Source organism: Rattus norvegicus, chromosome 18 (assembly GCF_036323735.1).
Source record: "Rattus norvegicus strain BN/NHsdMcwi chromosome 18, GRCr8, whole genome shotgun sequence".
In the NCBI taxonomy this organism is placed as follows: domain Eukaryota; kingdom Metazoa; phylum Chordata; class Mammalia; order Rodentia; family Muridae; genus Rattus; species Rattus norvegicus.
Window position 1 is genome coordinate 6782040 of NC_086036.1, and position 17678 is coordinate 6799717.

General features: G+C 43.1%; 1 protein-coding gene across 19 annotated transcripts; it reads right to left on the minus strand.

The window, feature by feature from the left end:
• Positions 1-349: 349 nt before the first annotated feature.
• Aqp4 (aquaporin 4) lies at positions 350-16995 on the minus strand. Of its 19 annotated transcripts, none has more exons than XM_039096581.2 (6): positions 16706-16981; positions 12941-13355; positions 11413-11577; positions 10897-10977; positions 4340-4600; positions 350-1404 (listed from the first exon to the last, which is right to left on the minus strand). In XM_039096581.2, the coding sequence occupies exons 1-6, from the start codon at positions 16858-16860 to the stop codon at positions 1339-1341; spliced, it is 1143 nt and encodes a 380-aa protein (XP_038952509.1). In that variant the 5' UTR covers positions 16861-16981; the 3' UTR covers positions 350-1338. The 19 variants fall into 18 exon arrangements, with proteins under 19 accessions (XP_038952509.1, XP_038952515.1, XP_038952512.2 ...); XM_039096587.2 differs by lacking the exon at positions 16706-16981 and adding an exon at positions 15782-16664; XM_039096584.2 differs by lacking the exon at positions 16706-16981 and adding an exon at positions 15745-16664.
• Positions 16996-17678: the final 683 nt, after the last annotated feature.

Consider the following 17678-nt stretch of genomic DNA (forward strand, 5'->3'; position numbering starts at 1 on the left):
CATTTAGCCTCACTGTGATGGTAGCTGATATGCTATAGTCTGCTTTGCAGATGTGGACATCATGAATGCTGTGTGTGCAAACCTAGTCTTCACTGTCTGTTTCAGGGCCTACCCCAGTATATACCCTGTAGGCGTTAACAAAGTACGAATGACTTTATGGGCCCCACCACCATTTGGTGTAGATTTAACTCAAATACCAAAACCTCCCGTTCATTTTAGTGGAAGTGCACAGCCTACAACTGAATTTTTAAACACCATCAAGTTTATGGTTTACTTTTAAAAACATTTGGATATTTATTTGTATGATCCTAGTAGTATGGTATACAACATAGGAAACAGAACCCGGACACACAGCTAACACTTTTATTAGATTTTCCAAATATTAGTCATTACAGTTTAAATCCATTTAACATTAACTCTAATTTTGCAATAATATTAAGTTAATAAATAATTGTAAATATAACCAGGCATTCATTTTATTTTTCTTAGTTCCTCATAAGTTGCAGGTTTATCGTGATCTGGGTGATAAAATGATAAATAATTGTTTACATATTTCCATAAATTGCTGTTTATTTGATCAAACATGAGAACAGTCTAGGAATACATTTCAATGGAATATATATGTTAGGTATATTTTTTAGCTCTTGAATTTTGACTTAAAACAGTAACACTATAACTGCTCTTAAATCTAGTGTTCATGGTATGCGTTGTATCATTTGTTGGGTGAGTGTTTTCAGGGAAGTTATGTGCCAAAAGTGAGTATTCACAGTTTTTGAGTTTTGAAGTTAAGTGCCTAACATTTCTTTCTGAGAGTTATGGGTTTGAAAGGTTTGTGTTGTTTAAGGTGTTCTGAAAAGCAGTAACACCCAGACATGAGCTCAAAAAGCTGACGTAAAGGAAGTGAGTTGTTATAGTACACTTTCAAAGAGAAACCATGCTTTCCTAAGATTTTATCCCATGAGTTCACTGGAGAAAGACGTAATGACTTTCAGGTCCAAGAGTCCACATTCATATATCCTGTGGTTTAATGATAAGAACCTCTCATAGTTTTATAAGATTGTCTATTTGGCTCTCTGTCTTCAATTGTCAGAGAGGTCATGTCTCTGTCAGATTTCTGATGTGGGAGGAAGGTGTCAACGTCACACAACAAAGGGCCAGGCAAGGTCTCATGCCATCATTTTAATTAGTTCCCCGGTTTTGAGATTTCACTGCCATCAGTGGGGTTAGAGCAGTGCACACATTGCCTGGGTCCTCCTAGAAGTGTTGCGCTTTTGAAATTGACCTCTAAGAAATCAGCTCATTTCTAACATGCATGCTTTCCAGAGATTTCTAATCTCCTTATGAAATCTTCATCAGGGAGCAGCTCTGGCCAGCAGTGTCTCTGAGATGTGGAAGGACACTTCTCTGATGATCGAAAGGGAGAGAATTTATGAGTAGTGTCAAAGCACAGAAACAAGTTGTAAAATTACCAGTGACTTAGGCTACAGAAAACATTTTCTTATAGTGTGAAAGGGTAGAACATTTGGAAGAAAATGGAAACACACATTTAGAAGTCAGAGTCCTACATTTGAAAAAAAATCCTCAAAATCTTAAAAAAAAGATTCCTTTCTGCTGTGTTTTGACAGAATGTGTACTTTTCCAGTGTATGGACCACCTCGAAACTTGGGGGGTGACTCTGTTCTCCTCCTGAGGGAACAGACAGTTGGCGTTGTTCCATGGCTCGTATAAATCTTTTATGCCTTCCTGATTTTTCCTCTCTGATCTCTCTGCTCTGTATCTGCCAGTAGCTGTCTCTTGGGTACGGCACTATGCACTCCTTAATAAGAAGGGATTAAAGGAAAAGCCCTGATCTCCTAATATGTAGGATAATTTGGTGTCACCCACAAGGCAATAGACCCCTGCTGCATAGATGTCATTAGAAAGGGACAATTTCATTACTGTTTCACTGGCAGAGCCGTGAGTGAAATGCAAGACGAAGAGTGACGAGGCCGTCACTCTCTGCCCTTAAACAGTAGAATGTGAAAACATGCTCTTTGTTTCCACACCCACATGACCTTCCTTTGATAACACTCAAAATCACGCTTCCACTAAAGATTGAGCAAAGCAAAAATTAGAAGAGGTTATTGTTCTTAAATCCCAAATGAGAGCCATATATATGTACACACACACACACACACACACACACACACACACACACACACACACACATTCAAACAGCATGCTTGCTGTGATTACCTACTGTGTGCCCAGCACTCTGCCACTGCTAGAAAATGCATCTCCACTTCACTGCTTTTCAGTTCCTACCATATTGGATGCTGTCCCTGGAAATGACTGAGAAAGTGAGCACACAATGCAAGCTGTGTAGCATAATAAAAATAATCACAGGCCAGGATTTTGAAAAAGTAATCAGAAATGTGCCCCACTATTCCTGGTTAACTGAATTTATTTTTGACCCGACCCCTAATTTGGTTTTAACCCAACATGTTTGTTGAAGGTTATCACCTTCCGACTGGAGCACCCTGATCTTAAGCCCATGTGGTATATTGTGAAAACACCGGTCTACGCCTTGGTTCTGTAGGTTCTGATCAGAGAGGAAGCTTATGTCTCTGGTGTAGTACATTCAAAGCCCTGAAATGAGGCCTATGCTCCCAGCATCTACCTCAGAATACGCCCGTGGCTCTGAGAGGCATATGCTGTCCTCGTGGCTGTCTGGGAACTTGCATATCAGTTTCCTAGCACCGAAGAGAATCAACTTTAATAGTGGTCCATTATCTTGCTGCCACAGACACAAAACTGCCATTAACAATAAGAAGTCACACGCAGCTGGAATTGTGCTTGGGAGAAGAAAGCCCTGATGATCAGCTATTTACAAGTTAGTCCTTGAAGAGGTGGCTCTTCTCTCTCCCACTACTGACTTTTGTTTGGTGAAATTGACGTTTACAGCACTTTGTCTAAAATAAATGTTAGGCTAGACTGCTATGAGTGTAGAAACTGGGGTTTCCACAGAGCATTCGACGGGCGGAAGGCAAAGCAGTATGGGAAAAACAAATGGTTCTAACAAATAAATCAGGCAGGAGGTAAATACCTTAAAAGCACGTACACTCTGTGCTGATGGGGCACCTAGGAGCTTTGCACAGAGGCTGTCTGCTCACACCTTTATTGGCAGCTACCTTGCACCTTATCTGCCATATATTTTAATCCACACCAATGGGTATTATTACACTCACAATGCTGACCATCAACAGATGTCATGGGAAGCATTAGCAGTTGGCACGGGGCAGGACTGGTTTATACCACCTAGAGTAAGCAGGATTTAGACACCAACAGAAAGGCAGGACTCAACTAGTCAAGTTGTCATCTAAAATATCTCAGCTAGTGTTTCAGTATAGGTGCCCAAATGGCAAACAAATTCCCCAATTTTGCAAATAAGCTTTAAAAGCAAGTGAAGTAGTTAAAGGCTTAGGCAGTTAATCTTTTGTGGTATCCTTAAGAGTGTGCACTGAAAACAGAGCAATCATTTCATAACAGAGGTTGCCCCTCTTGTGATGGTTGTAGGACTGTAAGTAGCAACCTTTGCTCCACCTCCCACCAGACTCCCCAGGTCTGGCTGTCCTGAACCTCAGTGGGTGGGTGTCCCATGTACAGGTTTCATTAGATGAAACCAACACATGGACAGAAGTTAATATTCTTTCCATTTCTTTTGACTTTTAGTTCTATGGTTTCTTGGATGCTGAGGGGGAAGAAGGATTATAGTGAATTGGGGTTGGGATCTGACAGTCAGCTATATAAATACGCATGATATATTAGCAATGGCAAGTGCTATTTTTAACTCCTCCAAGGTAGTTAATAAGTAAGGGATAGCTTGTGGAAGAACTTACTACATTTCTTCTCCTAAAACGCACATGATTCGGTGATGTGCTGCATTTTGTCATTTTTAAATCAATCTAATGGTGTCAGTTTTGAAGTGAGGATGGGCAGTACAAGCTTCCTCACAGAGATGTCCAATGCTCTGTTAAGTAAGACTTGATCAGATTTCGGCTCATAGTTTCAGTTATTACTAACAAAAGGAAAGTCAATACAGTAGCTGAATATTTGCTTCGAGGATACATTAAAAAAGATTTCCATTAAAATGTCATATTAATTATAGGCTTCTCCCCCCCATTGATAATAGTAAAATATGTGTTATTTAAGCTGTGTAACAAGATGTGAAACAAGAAACCCGCATATGTCTAATTTATAACAAATCTGTTTCCTTAATGGGTGGCAGGAAATCTGAGGCCAGTTCTAGGGAGTCTCTTCTGTTTTCAGTGCTGTCCTCTAGTCATACAGAAGATAATACCTCTCCAGACGAGTCCTTCCCCTTCTTCTCGTCTCCACGGTCAATGTCGATCACATGCACCACCCCGGGCTTCAGGATCAAGTCTTCTGTCTCCACTTGGCTCCGGTTGTCCTCCACCTCCATGTAGCTCCCTTTCGTCTGCTGTGCAGCTTTGCTGAAGGCTTCCTTTAGGCGACGTTTGAGCTCCACGTCAGGACAGAAGACATACTCGTAAAGTGCACCTGCCAGCACAGCGCCTATGATTGGTCCAACCCAATATATCTGGGGGAAAGATGGAGGAGAGGGGGGAAGGAGAGAAAGTAGTCTCAGGGGACAACCCATGGGTGTAGAATTTAACCGAGTTAACGTAAGGCAGCAACTGTGACACACACTTACACACACAAACATATATGGATTTTAAAGTAAATGAGAAAATACGCCAAGATTCACTAGATTTGCACATGATTAAAGAACATTTGAACACAAAATAAGAAAGAATAAAATTCTATTTTTTTAATATATTTTTTAATGTTCTGAATTTTAAAAAAGTTATTTGAGACAGGTTCTAGCTCAGGCTACTCTCAAGACTCATTTCATAGCCTAGGCTAGCCTTCAATTCATATCCCCCCTCCCCAGGATCGTGAGTTGATAGTAGGTCCTGTCACATCTGGGTTATTAATTTTATGATACATCTTAATGTAAAATAGCTCTTCTCTGGCTGCACAAGTTAAATATACAGTAGGAATTCTTTAAAGTGGAAAGAAAAATGAAGTTTTGGTGCCTGTTTCTCTTCTGTATCCCACATTAGCCCTGGACCTTGATTTTCTGTATAACCAGGATCATGGTTCAGTTTTATCATTTAGAGTGTTAGTTTTTCATTATGCATGATGAATATAATCCCAGTCTGGCCACTTAGAGGTTCTGTGAGTGCTCCCATTTTGAGAAAAGGTCTCTTATGTCCCAGGTTGCTTTGAATTCACCTTGGTCTTGAGCTGCTAGTCTCCCAGTCTCTTCCTCCAGCGCTGAGGTTACAGACCTACCGTGCCCAGAGTGTACGGTGTTGCAGAGAGAACTCAGGGCTTCCTACGTGTTGGCCAAGCACTTTACAAACTAAATTATAGCTCTATAATTATACATGATTTCACTTCTATGCTCAACCTTCTTTATCTGAAAAGTAGAGGCTATAATATATCTCACAGTCTGTGAAGACTAAATGAAATAGGACCCTGAAGGACTTGATAGTTTGTGGCTCCTGGAAAACAGTTCAGTTCATGCATCCTGGATAATTTAAAGCTGTATGTGACTATCTTGCCTGTTAGTTTCCTTATATCATTCCTCTTTAAAATGTGATTTCATTGCATGGGAAATGCTATGGGTTCTCTCTCTCTCTCTCTCTCTCTCTCTCTCTCTCTCTCTCTCCCCTCCCTCCCTCCTTCCCCCCCTCTCCTCTCTCCCTCTATATACTACTTTAGCGAAAACCTGGACTAACTTTAGGGATGGCGGCTGGATAAGGATTAGTGAGTGATTCTTCAAGGGCTCAGTAAATGATATATTTCTATTGCACCAGGGATGCACTGAGAATGAACTAAGCTTTCGATCTGATTAGGATGCAACATATACTTTATAGTACATGCACCCTATAGAGTGCTTTAGAACACATGCATGCTATAGAGTGTTAGGCATTCATTCAGTAGATCTACTTGGAACTAAACCCCTTGTTTACTGAGCACTCTGACTGGCTGTACTGAGCACATTTCTTCTTCCATTAATAACCTTTGATGTGGATATTATTAAAATATGCACTCTTCTGCCTTGGACTTGACACTTTGAGAGGTAACAAGTTTATTTTAGATAGCGTATTTGGCAAGTGATTGAGTTGAACTGTCAGCGTTGCTCCCTTTTACTAACATAGTGTTTGCTTTCTCATTTGAAAAAACAAAACAAAACAAAAATGACTGTCTTCCTTAAAGCTCCACCTGGAAATTAGCTGCACTTGGCATCTTCACTGGAAACCTGAAGGAAGCAGAGCCTTCTGCTGAGGCGAGCACATAGGCCCAGCAGGGCAGTGGCCAGCAGAGGTTCTGGACCAACCAAGCTCTTATCTTAAACATGAAGGAGCCCAAAGGAGACTTTATCTGCTCTGTGCCCTTTCAAAGGAGAACCGAGGGCCCTCCTCTAAATGCCTTTGCTTTCTGTTCCCTTGGTAAGATCTCATTAGGTTGGTGTTACCTCACAGGCTTCAAGTCCCATGAGGGAGAACAGCCACCCTCAAAAAATATCTACCCTTTCCATAGCACTCTGGAGGAGACATCAGCTCCATGTTCTCAGAAAAGAATTTTGGTGCCAAATTGCTATTCCCAAACTGAGTTCTGTGTATTTTAAAGTATCTTTCAATTTTTATGATGAATTTTATTGCTGAAAATAGAAAAATACATAAACTACATAAAAGTGTTTAAAAAAAAATAAAGCCTCCTAAACCTTACATAGCTGAACTTAAACCTGTCCACTTGCTGTAAGATCTATAAACTTCTCAATACACTTTTCCATTTGGTGGCTGGAGAAATGGTTCCATGTATAAAGTGTCTCCATGCAAGTGTAAGGATCTAAATTTGAGTCCCTGAAACAAACATAAAAGTCAAACACTATAATGCATGTCTGTAACTCCTCTGCTTCCTACAGGTGGGTGGAAACTAGCAAGCAGAGATAGGAGAATCCCCAGGAGCTCGTGGGCCAGCCAGCCTGGTGATCAGTGAACAAGATACCTTCCTGCAAACAAGGTGCAAAGTGCAAACTTTCCTCAGGCTACCCAAGGTTGTCCTCTGACCTCCTCATGCCATGATACATCTGTGCCTTGCACACACACACACACACATGCATGCATGCACGCATGCACGCACACACACACACACACACACACACACACACACACACACCATACAAGGAAAGTAAATTCATTTTTGTTAACATAATAAGCCTTTTCAGAACTATCAGTGGGAAAATGACCAGTCCAATGAATGACACTGGGGATGAAGACTTTGCGAGTCATCGATGCAAACATACTCAATAAAATTCTCACAACATGAATCCAAGAACACATCAAAACAGTCATTCATGATGATCAAGTAGGCTTCATTCCAGGGATTCAGGGATCGTTCAGTATACAGAAATCAATCAAGGTAATCCATTATATAAACAAACTTAAAGGAAAAAAAAACACATGATCATCTCATTAGAAGCTGAGAAAGCATTTGACAAAATTCAACAACCCTTCATGGTAAAAGTCTTGGAAAGATCAGAAATTCAAGGCCCATACCTAAACAAAGTAAAAGTATGTAGTAAAAAAGTATAGTAAAATATACAGCAAACCAGTAGCCAATATCAAACTAAATGGAGAGAAACTTGAAGCAATCCCACTAAAATCAGGGACTAGACAAGGCTTCCCAATCTCTCCCTACCTATTTGATATAGTGCTTGAAGTCCTAGCCCGAGCAATCAAACAACAAAAGGAGATCAAAGGGATACAAATTGGAAAAGAAGTCAAAATATAACTATTTGCAGATGATATGATAGTATACTTAAGTGACCTCAAAAGTTACATCAGAGAACTACTAAGTCTGATAAACAACTTCAGCAAAGTGGCTGGGTATAAAATTAACTCAAACAAATCAGTAACTTTCCTCTACTCAAAGGATAAGCAGACTGAGAAAGAAATTAGGAAAACAACATCCTTCACAATAGTCCCAAATAATATTAAATACCTTAGTGTGACTCTAACTAAGCAAGTGAAAGTTCTGTATGACAAGAACTTCAAGTCTCTGAAGAAGGATATTGACGATGATCTCAGAAGATAGAAAGATCTCCCATGTTCATGGATTGGCAGGATTAATATAGTAAAAATGGCCATCATGCTGAGAGCAATCTACAGATTCAATGCAATCCCCATCAAAATTCCAACTCAATTCTTCATAGAGTTAGAAAGAGCAATTTGCAAATTCATTTGGAATAACAAAAAACCCAGGATAGCAATAACTATCCTCAACAATAAAAGAACTTCTTGGGGGATCACCATTCCTGACCTCAAGCTGTATTACAGAGTAGTTGTGATAAATACTGTATGGTATTGGTACAGAGACAGGCAGGTAAATCAATGAAACAGAATTGAAGACCCAGAAATGAACCCACAGACCTGTGGTCACTTGATCTTTGACAAAGAAGCTGAAACCATCCAATGGAAAAAGACAGCATTTTCAATAAATGGTGCTGGTTCAACTGGTGGTTAGCATGTAGAAGAATGCAAATTGATCCATTCTTATCTGCTTGTGCAACCCTCAAGTCTAAGTGGATCAAGAACCTCCACATAAAACCAGATGCATGGAAAGTAATAGAAGAAAAAGTGGGAGAGTCTCAATCACATGGGCACCGGGGAAAATTTCCTGAACAGAACATCAATAGCTTATGCTCTAAGATCAAGAATCGACAAATGGGGATTCATAAAATTACAAAGCTTCTGTAAGGCAAAGGACACTGTTACTAGAACAAAAAAACAACCAACAGATTGAGAAAAGGTCTTTACCAATCCTACATCCGATAGAGGGCTAGTATCTAATATTACAAAGAACTCAAGAAGTTAGACTCCAGAGATCCAAATAACCCTATTAAAAATGGGAGTGGAAGAAAGGGGAGTAGGATCAGATATGAGAGGAAAAGGGTCAGGAACTTGTAACAGAGGTGTGTAGCAATTGGGGATGGGAAATGGGGGCAGCCAGCAACAATTCACAGATGCCAAGAAAGCAAGAGTCTCCCAGGACCCAACAGGGATGAGATTAGTTGAACTGCCCTACAAAGGGGAGGGAGAACCTGTAGAGACCATATCCAGAGCCCAGACAAGGCTCTGTTGGGGGATGGGGCCATCCACTCTTCTTAAAACTTTAACCCAGAATCGTTACTGTCTAAAGGAAACACAGGGACAAAGAGTGGAGCAGAGACTGAAGGAAAGGCAATTTAGAGACTGCCCAACTTTGGGATCCATCCCACATGCAGACACCAAACCCAGTCACTATTGCTGATTCCAAGAACTGCTTGCTGACAGGAGCCTGATTTAGATGTCTCCTGAGAGGCTCTGCCAGAGCCTTACTGATACAGATGAAGATGCTTGCAGCTAACCATCAATCTGAGCATGGAGTCCTCAGTGGAGGAGTTAGACACAGGACTGAAGGAGCTGAAGGGGTTTGCAATCCCATAGGAAGAACAGCAACATCAACCAATCAGACACCCAGAGCTCCCAGGGACTAAACTTCCAACCAAAGAGTACACATGGAGGGATCCATGGCTCCATACCCCATATGTAGCAGAGGATGGCTTTGTCTGGCATCAGTAGGAGGAGAAGCCCTTGGTCCTGTGAAGGCTCCATTCCCCAGTGTAGGGGAATGGGAGGGCATTTAGGTGGGAGTGGGAGCATCCTCATAGATGCAGGGGGAGGGGCAGTGGGAGAGGAGGGAACCAGGAAAGGGGATAATATTTGAAATGCAAATACATAAAATATCCAATAAAAAAAGGGGGAAAAGGACATTGTATGTGTGTCCAATTATGTCTTAACAAATCAATACACTTTTTGTGTAAGGGAATTCATGCAGTCGCAGTGTAATATTTTCCTCCTTTCCTAGGTCACGCCATCCTTGAGTGGCTGTGGCTGGATCCACGTGCAAAAGCCCAAAACCCAAAGACAAATAGTATGTTCATAACTTTAAAAAAATATAAAATCACATTCACCATATATTAATGGCAATAAAAGTTAACTCTATTTGCCATCTGCCATATTTATTTTTCTAGTATTTTGTAGGTTATTTAAGTTAATATATGGTGACTTTCATAATTGCCTATGAACCAAAGAATAGGAACTCTTTTGTTGACAGAAACGATTGAAACAGAACCATTTGTCTCTCACTACTCTGGGCCCAGATTAACAAGAAGGCTAATCCTGAGATTAGAAAGTACACCTTCTTGGGCGTCATTTCTTTTTCTAGCTACAGCTGTAGTGACAATGGCATAAACATTGACATCATTTATGTGGTACTGTCCGCAGTTTATACGCTTCCAGCTCCAGTACTAACTGTAACAATAATTGCATTTCGCTTATGCAAACTAAGATGATAAACACCCTTTTTATAGGCGAAGCATTTACACATTTCTTTTCTCCTTTAAGGAATCACTTTATTTTCTATTGTTGCTACGAAGGCTTTCTTTCAATGATTTAAGCAGTAATATTCAGCATACATTTATGATTTAAATTTATTCTACATGGGAAACCCATAAATATTCGGCTGTACTCTGTCAGACATATCTGACGTTTCGAAAACTCAACTGTTAGTGAAGACCTAGAACAGAACACTATGAGATCTGTTGCAGCAGGCCTCTGCTGGACTTTCTCTACTCCCTGTGAAATGAAATAACAAGTTGAGAGTCCGAGTTGGGTGGAAAGCAAAAGAAACTAGTGAGCTAAGTTATGTTAATAAAAAAAGAGGCTTTTGGATAATTGTTCCCAACCTCAGAAAGGTGGGGCATATCAACTTAGTAGTTACCCAGTGGTTTTCCCAGTTTCCCATGATAACTGCAGGGCCAAAGGATCGAGCTGGATTCATGCTGGCTCCGGTATAATTGATCTACAATTGGAAAAAGAACACAACCTCAGACATTTTGGTAACAGGGCTCGTAACAGGTGTCATTTGCTGTAACTTGCTGTAGTCTCCTCAGAGGAACATTGAGATTTAGCCACTTTGTAGTTGCAAAGTCATAATTCTGTCAACAGATATGACTGGATCTGAGTGAGCTGTGTGTTTTGTGGCAAAATCTGCATGGATACACGGGTATATTCAGCTAGTTGGGAGACTCATTTTTCTCTTAGCATGTATCTACTTGTCAAACAGTTTACGCTAAAGTAAACAACAGTCGTGAAATAATCTAAAAGCTGTAGCAGTTGGCACTGGTCAGGTTACTAGAACCAAAGGAAGTGTGAGCTGTAAACCAGCATCTCCAGGCTGGCTTCAGGGCGAGGATAAACGAGATCAATCAATTATTCAAATAGACTTAAAACTTACTGCAAACAAATGTCCAATTGCAACGGAAAACCCAATTGCTAAAGCAACGGAACCAGTAACATCAGTCCGTTTGGAATCACAGCTGGCAAAAATGGTGAATACCAGCTGGAAAGTGATTATTAGCTCCACCAGGAGCCCATGGCCAGCAGTGAGGTTTCCATGAACCTAGAGAGAGGGAAAGAAAAGCAGCCAATCAGAATGGAAGGGGCCAGGTCTGCAGAAAGGCATCCGTATGCACGGCATGTTTTATCTGCAGAGAAAGCCGTGGTTAGCTGGAGTCCTCCACCAACCCCACACAGAGATTTCCATGCCTTCCACCTCCTAAAAAGAAGGAGTCAATTTCCATTCATTTGGGGCCATTACAGATAATCACTTTCACAGGGACTGAGTTTTCAGTGAGTGTTGTTTTTAGCAACCCAAGCGAAATGCGTTAGTGTGGCACTTAACTTGTAAAAGATGTCCTTAAGAGATTTGTAATGCTACAAGGCAATTATTAGACCCATCGATTAGATTTAGGTTAGCTCATAGGTATCTGAACCAAAACACAAGCCAAGTGGGTAAAGCCGGTCCCGGTGCTGAGCTAACGAGTAAAACTGCGAATCGACAGTGAAATATGGGTGAATGAATATAGATGTATTCTTTTGTTGGGATTTCTCTGCGTAGCCCTAGCTATCCTGGAACTTGTTGTGTAGAGCAGGGCGGCTTCAAACTGGCTTCTGTTTACTGGGTGCTAGCATGATTATGTAGATCATTTAATGTCCCCTATGTATGAAGAGCAACGAGTCCTTGTCCCTGCTATCAAATACATAATTGTAAGCTCTTAACATACAAATACAGTCAAGCCAGCGATGCTGGCTTATACCTTTAATCCCAGCACATAGGAGGCTGAGACAGGACGATTGCTCCAAGTTCAAGGCCAGCATGAGCTAGATAATGATTGTGAGATCCTGCCTCAAAAAACAAACTTGATGTTACTGGGATAGGAGAGAAAGCAAAGCAAAGCAAAATATTTTGAGCAGTTTTAATCCTGTTCAAGTCACTTAAGAGTAAATAATTATGTTCTCTTGATACGTGTTCCATATCTACACAGGGTTTCACTCTGTAGTCCTGGGTGTCCTTGACTCCTGATTCTCCAGCCTAAACCTCTCAAGGGCTGACATTATAGGCAATCTCCATGTCTGGCTCTTATGTGATTTTTTTTTTTTTTCTTTTTTGAGACGAGTTACTGGGTAGTGCAGACTGGCTTTGAACTTGATATACATCTGAGGATGACTTTGAACTTCTGGTTCTCTTGCCTTCACTTCCCACATTCTGATAGTGTTGATATGTGCCACCAAACCTCACACATGTGGGGATGGGAATATAACCCAGGACCCCATGCGTGCAGGCAAGCGGTCTGCCAACGGAGCTATATTCCTAGCTCTGTAATCCTGTTGTATTATGAGTGCCTCTCAGGCCACCTATCTTTCGGCAGAGTTTGTGCGCACGCAGAGTTCTGGCACAGAAATAAGAACAGAAGAGCTCTCACCGTGGTGACTCCCAATCCTCCCACCACGCTGGGGGGTGTGACCAGGTAGAGGATCCCAGCTCCGATGATGGCCCCCAGGCACTGCGCAGTGATGTAGAAGACGGACTTGGCGATGCTGATCTTTCGTGTGCACACCATGGCCACTGTCACCGCTGGGTTGATGTGGCCACCGCTGATGTGGCCGAAGCACTGAACCATGGTGGCAATGCTGAGTCCAAAGCAGAGGGAGATGAGGACCATGTCCACAGGTAGGGGGTTCTCTGAGCCACCCCAGTTAATGGTGGATCCCACGCTGAGCAGAACAAAGATGAGCATGGCCAGGAACTCTGCTGTGACCGCCTTCCAGAAGGCTTGAGTCCAGACGCCTTTGAAAGCCACCATGATGCTCTCTCTGCTGCAGGGAGGTCCACACTTACTGGAAAGAAGAACATAGGGAGCATGAGAAGCCTCCAGTGGAAGGGACATTGAGGACTGGGGGAGGGGGTCAGGCCTGCGGTCTCATAGGCTGGAGATGGTTTTCTGAACGGTCTTTGCAATCCAAGAAAGACTGCTTCTAAAGTCTCCTTAATTGGTAGACAAGAGGTTGTTATTCCAGTCTTCTGTGATTTCCTATTCGCTGGACGGTAATCTGAACTGTCCCTAGAAAGGAAACTGTCTCAGCAAAGTTCCTAAAGAGATGAAGAGTAATATATGTATTATTTAACCGAGGTTTTGAAATTTCTATTTTTCGCGTGTAGTTTTGAGCAGATATCAGTTTAAGGGGACGGGGTGGGGGAGGGTGCTGGAGAGATGGCTCAGCGGTTAAGTGTAGTGGCCGTTCTTCCAGAGGACCTGAGTTTGGTTCCCGGCACATACACGGTGGCTGTCTACCACCTGCGACTCTGTTTCCGGAGGATCCAAAACCCCTTTCTGCAGTTTATGGGCACCGTGCCCAGGTGGCACGCAGCCACATAGCTGGCAAAAACAGTCATCGTGCTCATAAAATGAGATAAAGTGAGTCAATTTTAAAGTGTCTGACTGATTCCCAGCATCTGTTGTGCATCTCTACACTGTCTGATGTCCACTGCAGGGAGAAACTTCCCTGATCAAGGTTAGGGTAGCCCAGGGATTGGAGTGAGAGATATGGAGATGGTTGGACAGGGGGACGATTCGAGTGGCTATGATTATATTTCATTATGCAAGCACACACCTCTTAATTTTGGAAGAAGAAAGAAAAACATCTTTAAAAGGCAGATCTCTTGCAATTTTGTATTTTAGCTTCAAAATGGCATTTTGAAAAAGGTTTCGTAGAAGCCTGTACCCACTCTACATGGCAAGGACGTGTGGATTTGGGGATTCATTAGGAGCTTCGGGAACTGTCTTTTGGGAAGGTAAATTGGTGGAGAGCAGAATTGCTTCTACTACTTGATGTGGACCTTAGGGACAGGCAGAGACTCAGTTGGGACAGGGACACTCCCTGCTGTTGCCCTGGGCAAGGAAGAGACAAGCTGCAGGCAGGAATAGCATCAGAGCCAGAGGGGCATCTGCGCCCAGCCCCTGCTCTGGGCAGATCTGGGCTTGTAGCGCTGGGACGTGACAATCTCAATCCCCAGGGGGGAGCCTGAGAAAGGCGGGGCCGCGGGCACTGCAGGCTGGTGCCAGGCTTGCTGGCAGTGGCCAGGTAAACACAGAGAAGTAGGTATCAGAGGGTCAGGCAACAGAGGGGAGAGACTGGGGTGAGAGATGCTTTTCAAAGTGTTTGGTAGGCAGGACGATGCTCCACAGACTCCATTGTCCCGAAGCAACAACGGGGGTTGCTCTCCAACACCCCCTCCCAAATCCTGGAGTCTGGAGCCTGTGCGCCAGTCCCAAGGAGTCTTCCTATCCACGGGTACAGAGCTAGGAAGGTTAGGAGAAAGAGGGGGTGTGGCAGAAAGCAGTGCGGAGGCTCTGTGGGATGAGTTACAGAGCTTCTCATGGGGGACTGGAGCACTGTACGCCCCTTCTTGAAGAGCTGTGCAAGTGGGGAAGGGAGAGGAGGGGGAGGGGCTTGGAATGTGGTCAGGAAATAGGAACTGTAAGGCAGCTTTGGGAACAGAGTTGCTTTGCTCCTGCAATCTGCCTTCTTTACTGTATTTTAGATCTTTGGAGCAGAAGAGGGTGGGGTTTGAAGACACTAGTGCTATTGCTTACTCTGGACAGAAATTGTTAAATCCCCTTTTAGAAGGGTAGTCAGCCCCCTCGCCCCCTGTTATTCCCTTACCTAAGACTCCCATCTTTTAATGAGACAGACAGGCAGTGCTTAGCACAGACGACTATGTAGGGGTCTGGCCCAGAAAACCAAAGGTTCAGGGAGGGTAGAGAATTGTTGTAACTTTCCAAATATACTGTGAGGTTCTTACCTTTTGAACATCATTCACTGGCCTAGGGAGCCTGGCTTCAGTGTGGGCAGCTAGGAAACCCTGTATGACTTTGCTGTTAGTCTGACCAAGGGGCTTTCCTTCTGACTTGAAAAGGGAAATCACATGTACCCTAGTCACCCACCCAGGGGCCACCAGCTATACACAAAATATGCCCTGCCCAAGAGCTCCTCTAAGCAAATTGCGTAATTATGAGAGACCTCAGCTGGGACAGCGTTGATGTATTCCTTAGAGGTACATGATATAGATTAAAAAACAAAACAAAACAAAACCTAACAGCAGCTGGGATGGGGCAAGGAGGGCACTCTGGGGAGGCATTAGAAAAGTCTCAAAGAGAGAGAGAGAGAGAGAGAGAGAGAGAGAGAGAGAGAGAGAGAGAGAGAGAGAGAGATTCCGAGAACTCACATTGAAAAGGAGTGAGGACAGTCACTTCGGAACTCACCAGCTGTCCAGGGTTGTAGCCAGGTGGCAGAGGGGCAAGGTGCTATCACAGGTGCTGTCTTCTGGGGTTTGATAGGAAAAAAAGAGGAGGGGACCGAGCAGGAAGTGAAGGGAGCTGGGTGGGTAGGAAACAGTCCCTGCTGTGGTAGCACAGCACCCAGGAGAGGCGGTCCTGGAAAAGGCCAGCCTCCCTCCAGCACCCTTTGTAACCTGCTCATTCACACACACACCTGTCCCCCTCTCCAGAGGGCTGATCAAGAAACCCGGTTGCTCTTTGGACCTCAGTTTTTCATCAAAGGAATTAAAAAGGAAAAGCGAAGCACCCAAGCCTGTGAACTGTAAATAGAAACTCTAAAATGACTCCAGCTCCCCTTTTCTTTAAAAACCCCACAAAAATCTGATCTCCCAAACAGCCTCAGCTAGCTATGGAGCCCCAAACCTTCTAGTATGTATGCACCTCTCCGACTCAGCGAGGGTCTCCCCAGCACTGCTCACAGCCCCGAGATCACCGTCCATGTGCCCTGATGTGTTTACACTCATAGGAAATAGACCAACATACTTTGTGTTTGCTGTTTTGTTTCCTCCCAGAACAAAGCAGGATTAGCTGACATGAAGGGGTTGCAGTGAAGTGGACACATTACTTCTTAATGAATACATTATTTCACCCACTCCTGGACAGCTAAGTTTCTGGGTGAGTAATCTTCTAAGGAAAAAAATATTACAGAGTAATTTCCCATGCTAAAAAGCATCCCCTATTCCCCCTTCTTGTGCTTCTCCTCTGCATAAGCTTAGCCCCCAGGCTTAAAGAAGCCCCCACCTGTTGATTCTGCCTGGGAAGACATGGGTCTCCGTAATGAAAGAGTTTCATCTTAAAAAAAAAAAAAAAACGCTCAGCATTGTTCCCTGAAGGCAAAGAAGGACTTACCCCCACCGCCTCGCTGCAGCTCCGTCACTCATGCCTTCCCTGGCCGGAGTGCAGCTCTCATTGCCTGCCCCCAGGCTCCAGTGCTCGGGAATCAGATTACGGGCACTTGTCTGATTGGGTTTTTGGAGTGTAGGGGTGGAAAGATTCTGCACCATGTGGCAATCACTAAGTTATATTTGAACTAGAAATCGTCCCTGTACCTGATCACTATAGACACAGGGCGGTTCACAAATGCAAAGAAAGCACTTGAGACCGTTTTTTCTTTAGCTGCTCATCTTTCCAGTGGAACTTCCCTAAGTGCTCATTTGGGTTATTCCAGTCACTAAGGAGTGAGGAGAGTTTGCCTGGTTGGCTCCTTGTTGAAACTGAACAACATTAGAAGACGTGAGCTAGGTACTGACTTTCAACATTTGAAATACGTGAGCTTAGAAGTTAATCATAATATATGGCTGTAACTCCACTTACACTATCTGCTCTCTGCGTTCAATAATGATAAGGATTATCATAATGAGTTTTGGATATTAAGCAGCAACTTTTAAAAACACGAAGGTTAGACAGGGACAGATAAAATGGACTGTTCGGAACCGGGGGCTAGGACTGTACATATACTTTGCCGTTCTCTGTGCAGAATGAGTGCAGGACACAGTTCTGTTAAGTTACACAGGACTGGAGTTGGAGCAGAGTGTGGGACCTGGAGTTGGAGCTGAGTGTGGGACCCCTCCAAGTGCATGACTGCATGCCCATGAAGCTGACCCCATTCGGTGAGCTGCAGAGGAGGTCAGAAACAGGTGCAGGTCCCACCAGATCACCCATACGATATTTTCCTTAGACACCTAGGTGCATAGCAAAGGAGTAATCTTAACCTCTGCTTTATGATTGTGTCTTAATAATTAATCAATGACTCCTAGTCAATATAATGAGTACCAGGAATTCATTGTTCAACTCAGCAACTAAAACTGTGATATGCTTTTAC

What these genes read in the sequence shown, in the direction of transcription:
- Aqp4 (XM_039096584.2), bottom strand. Translation starts at nt 15,998, where the DNA reads ATGAGCAGGTTACAAAGGGTGCTGGAGGGAGGCTGGCCTTTTCCAGGA. An exon ending in TGTCCTCACTCCTTTTCAAT is followed by an intron (nt 13,356 to 15,744) that starts GTGAGTTCTCGG and finishes TCTTCTTTCCAG; the next exon opens with TAAGTGTGGACCTCCCTGCA. An exon ending in CAATTGGACATTTGTTTGCA is followed by an intron (nt 10,978 to 11,412) that starts GTAAGTTTTAAG and finishes TTCCAATTGTAG; the next exon opens with ATCAATTATACCGGAGCCAG.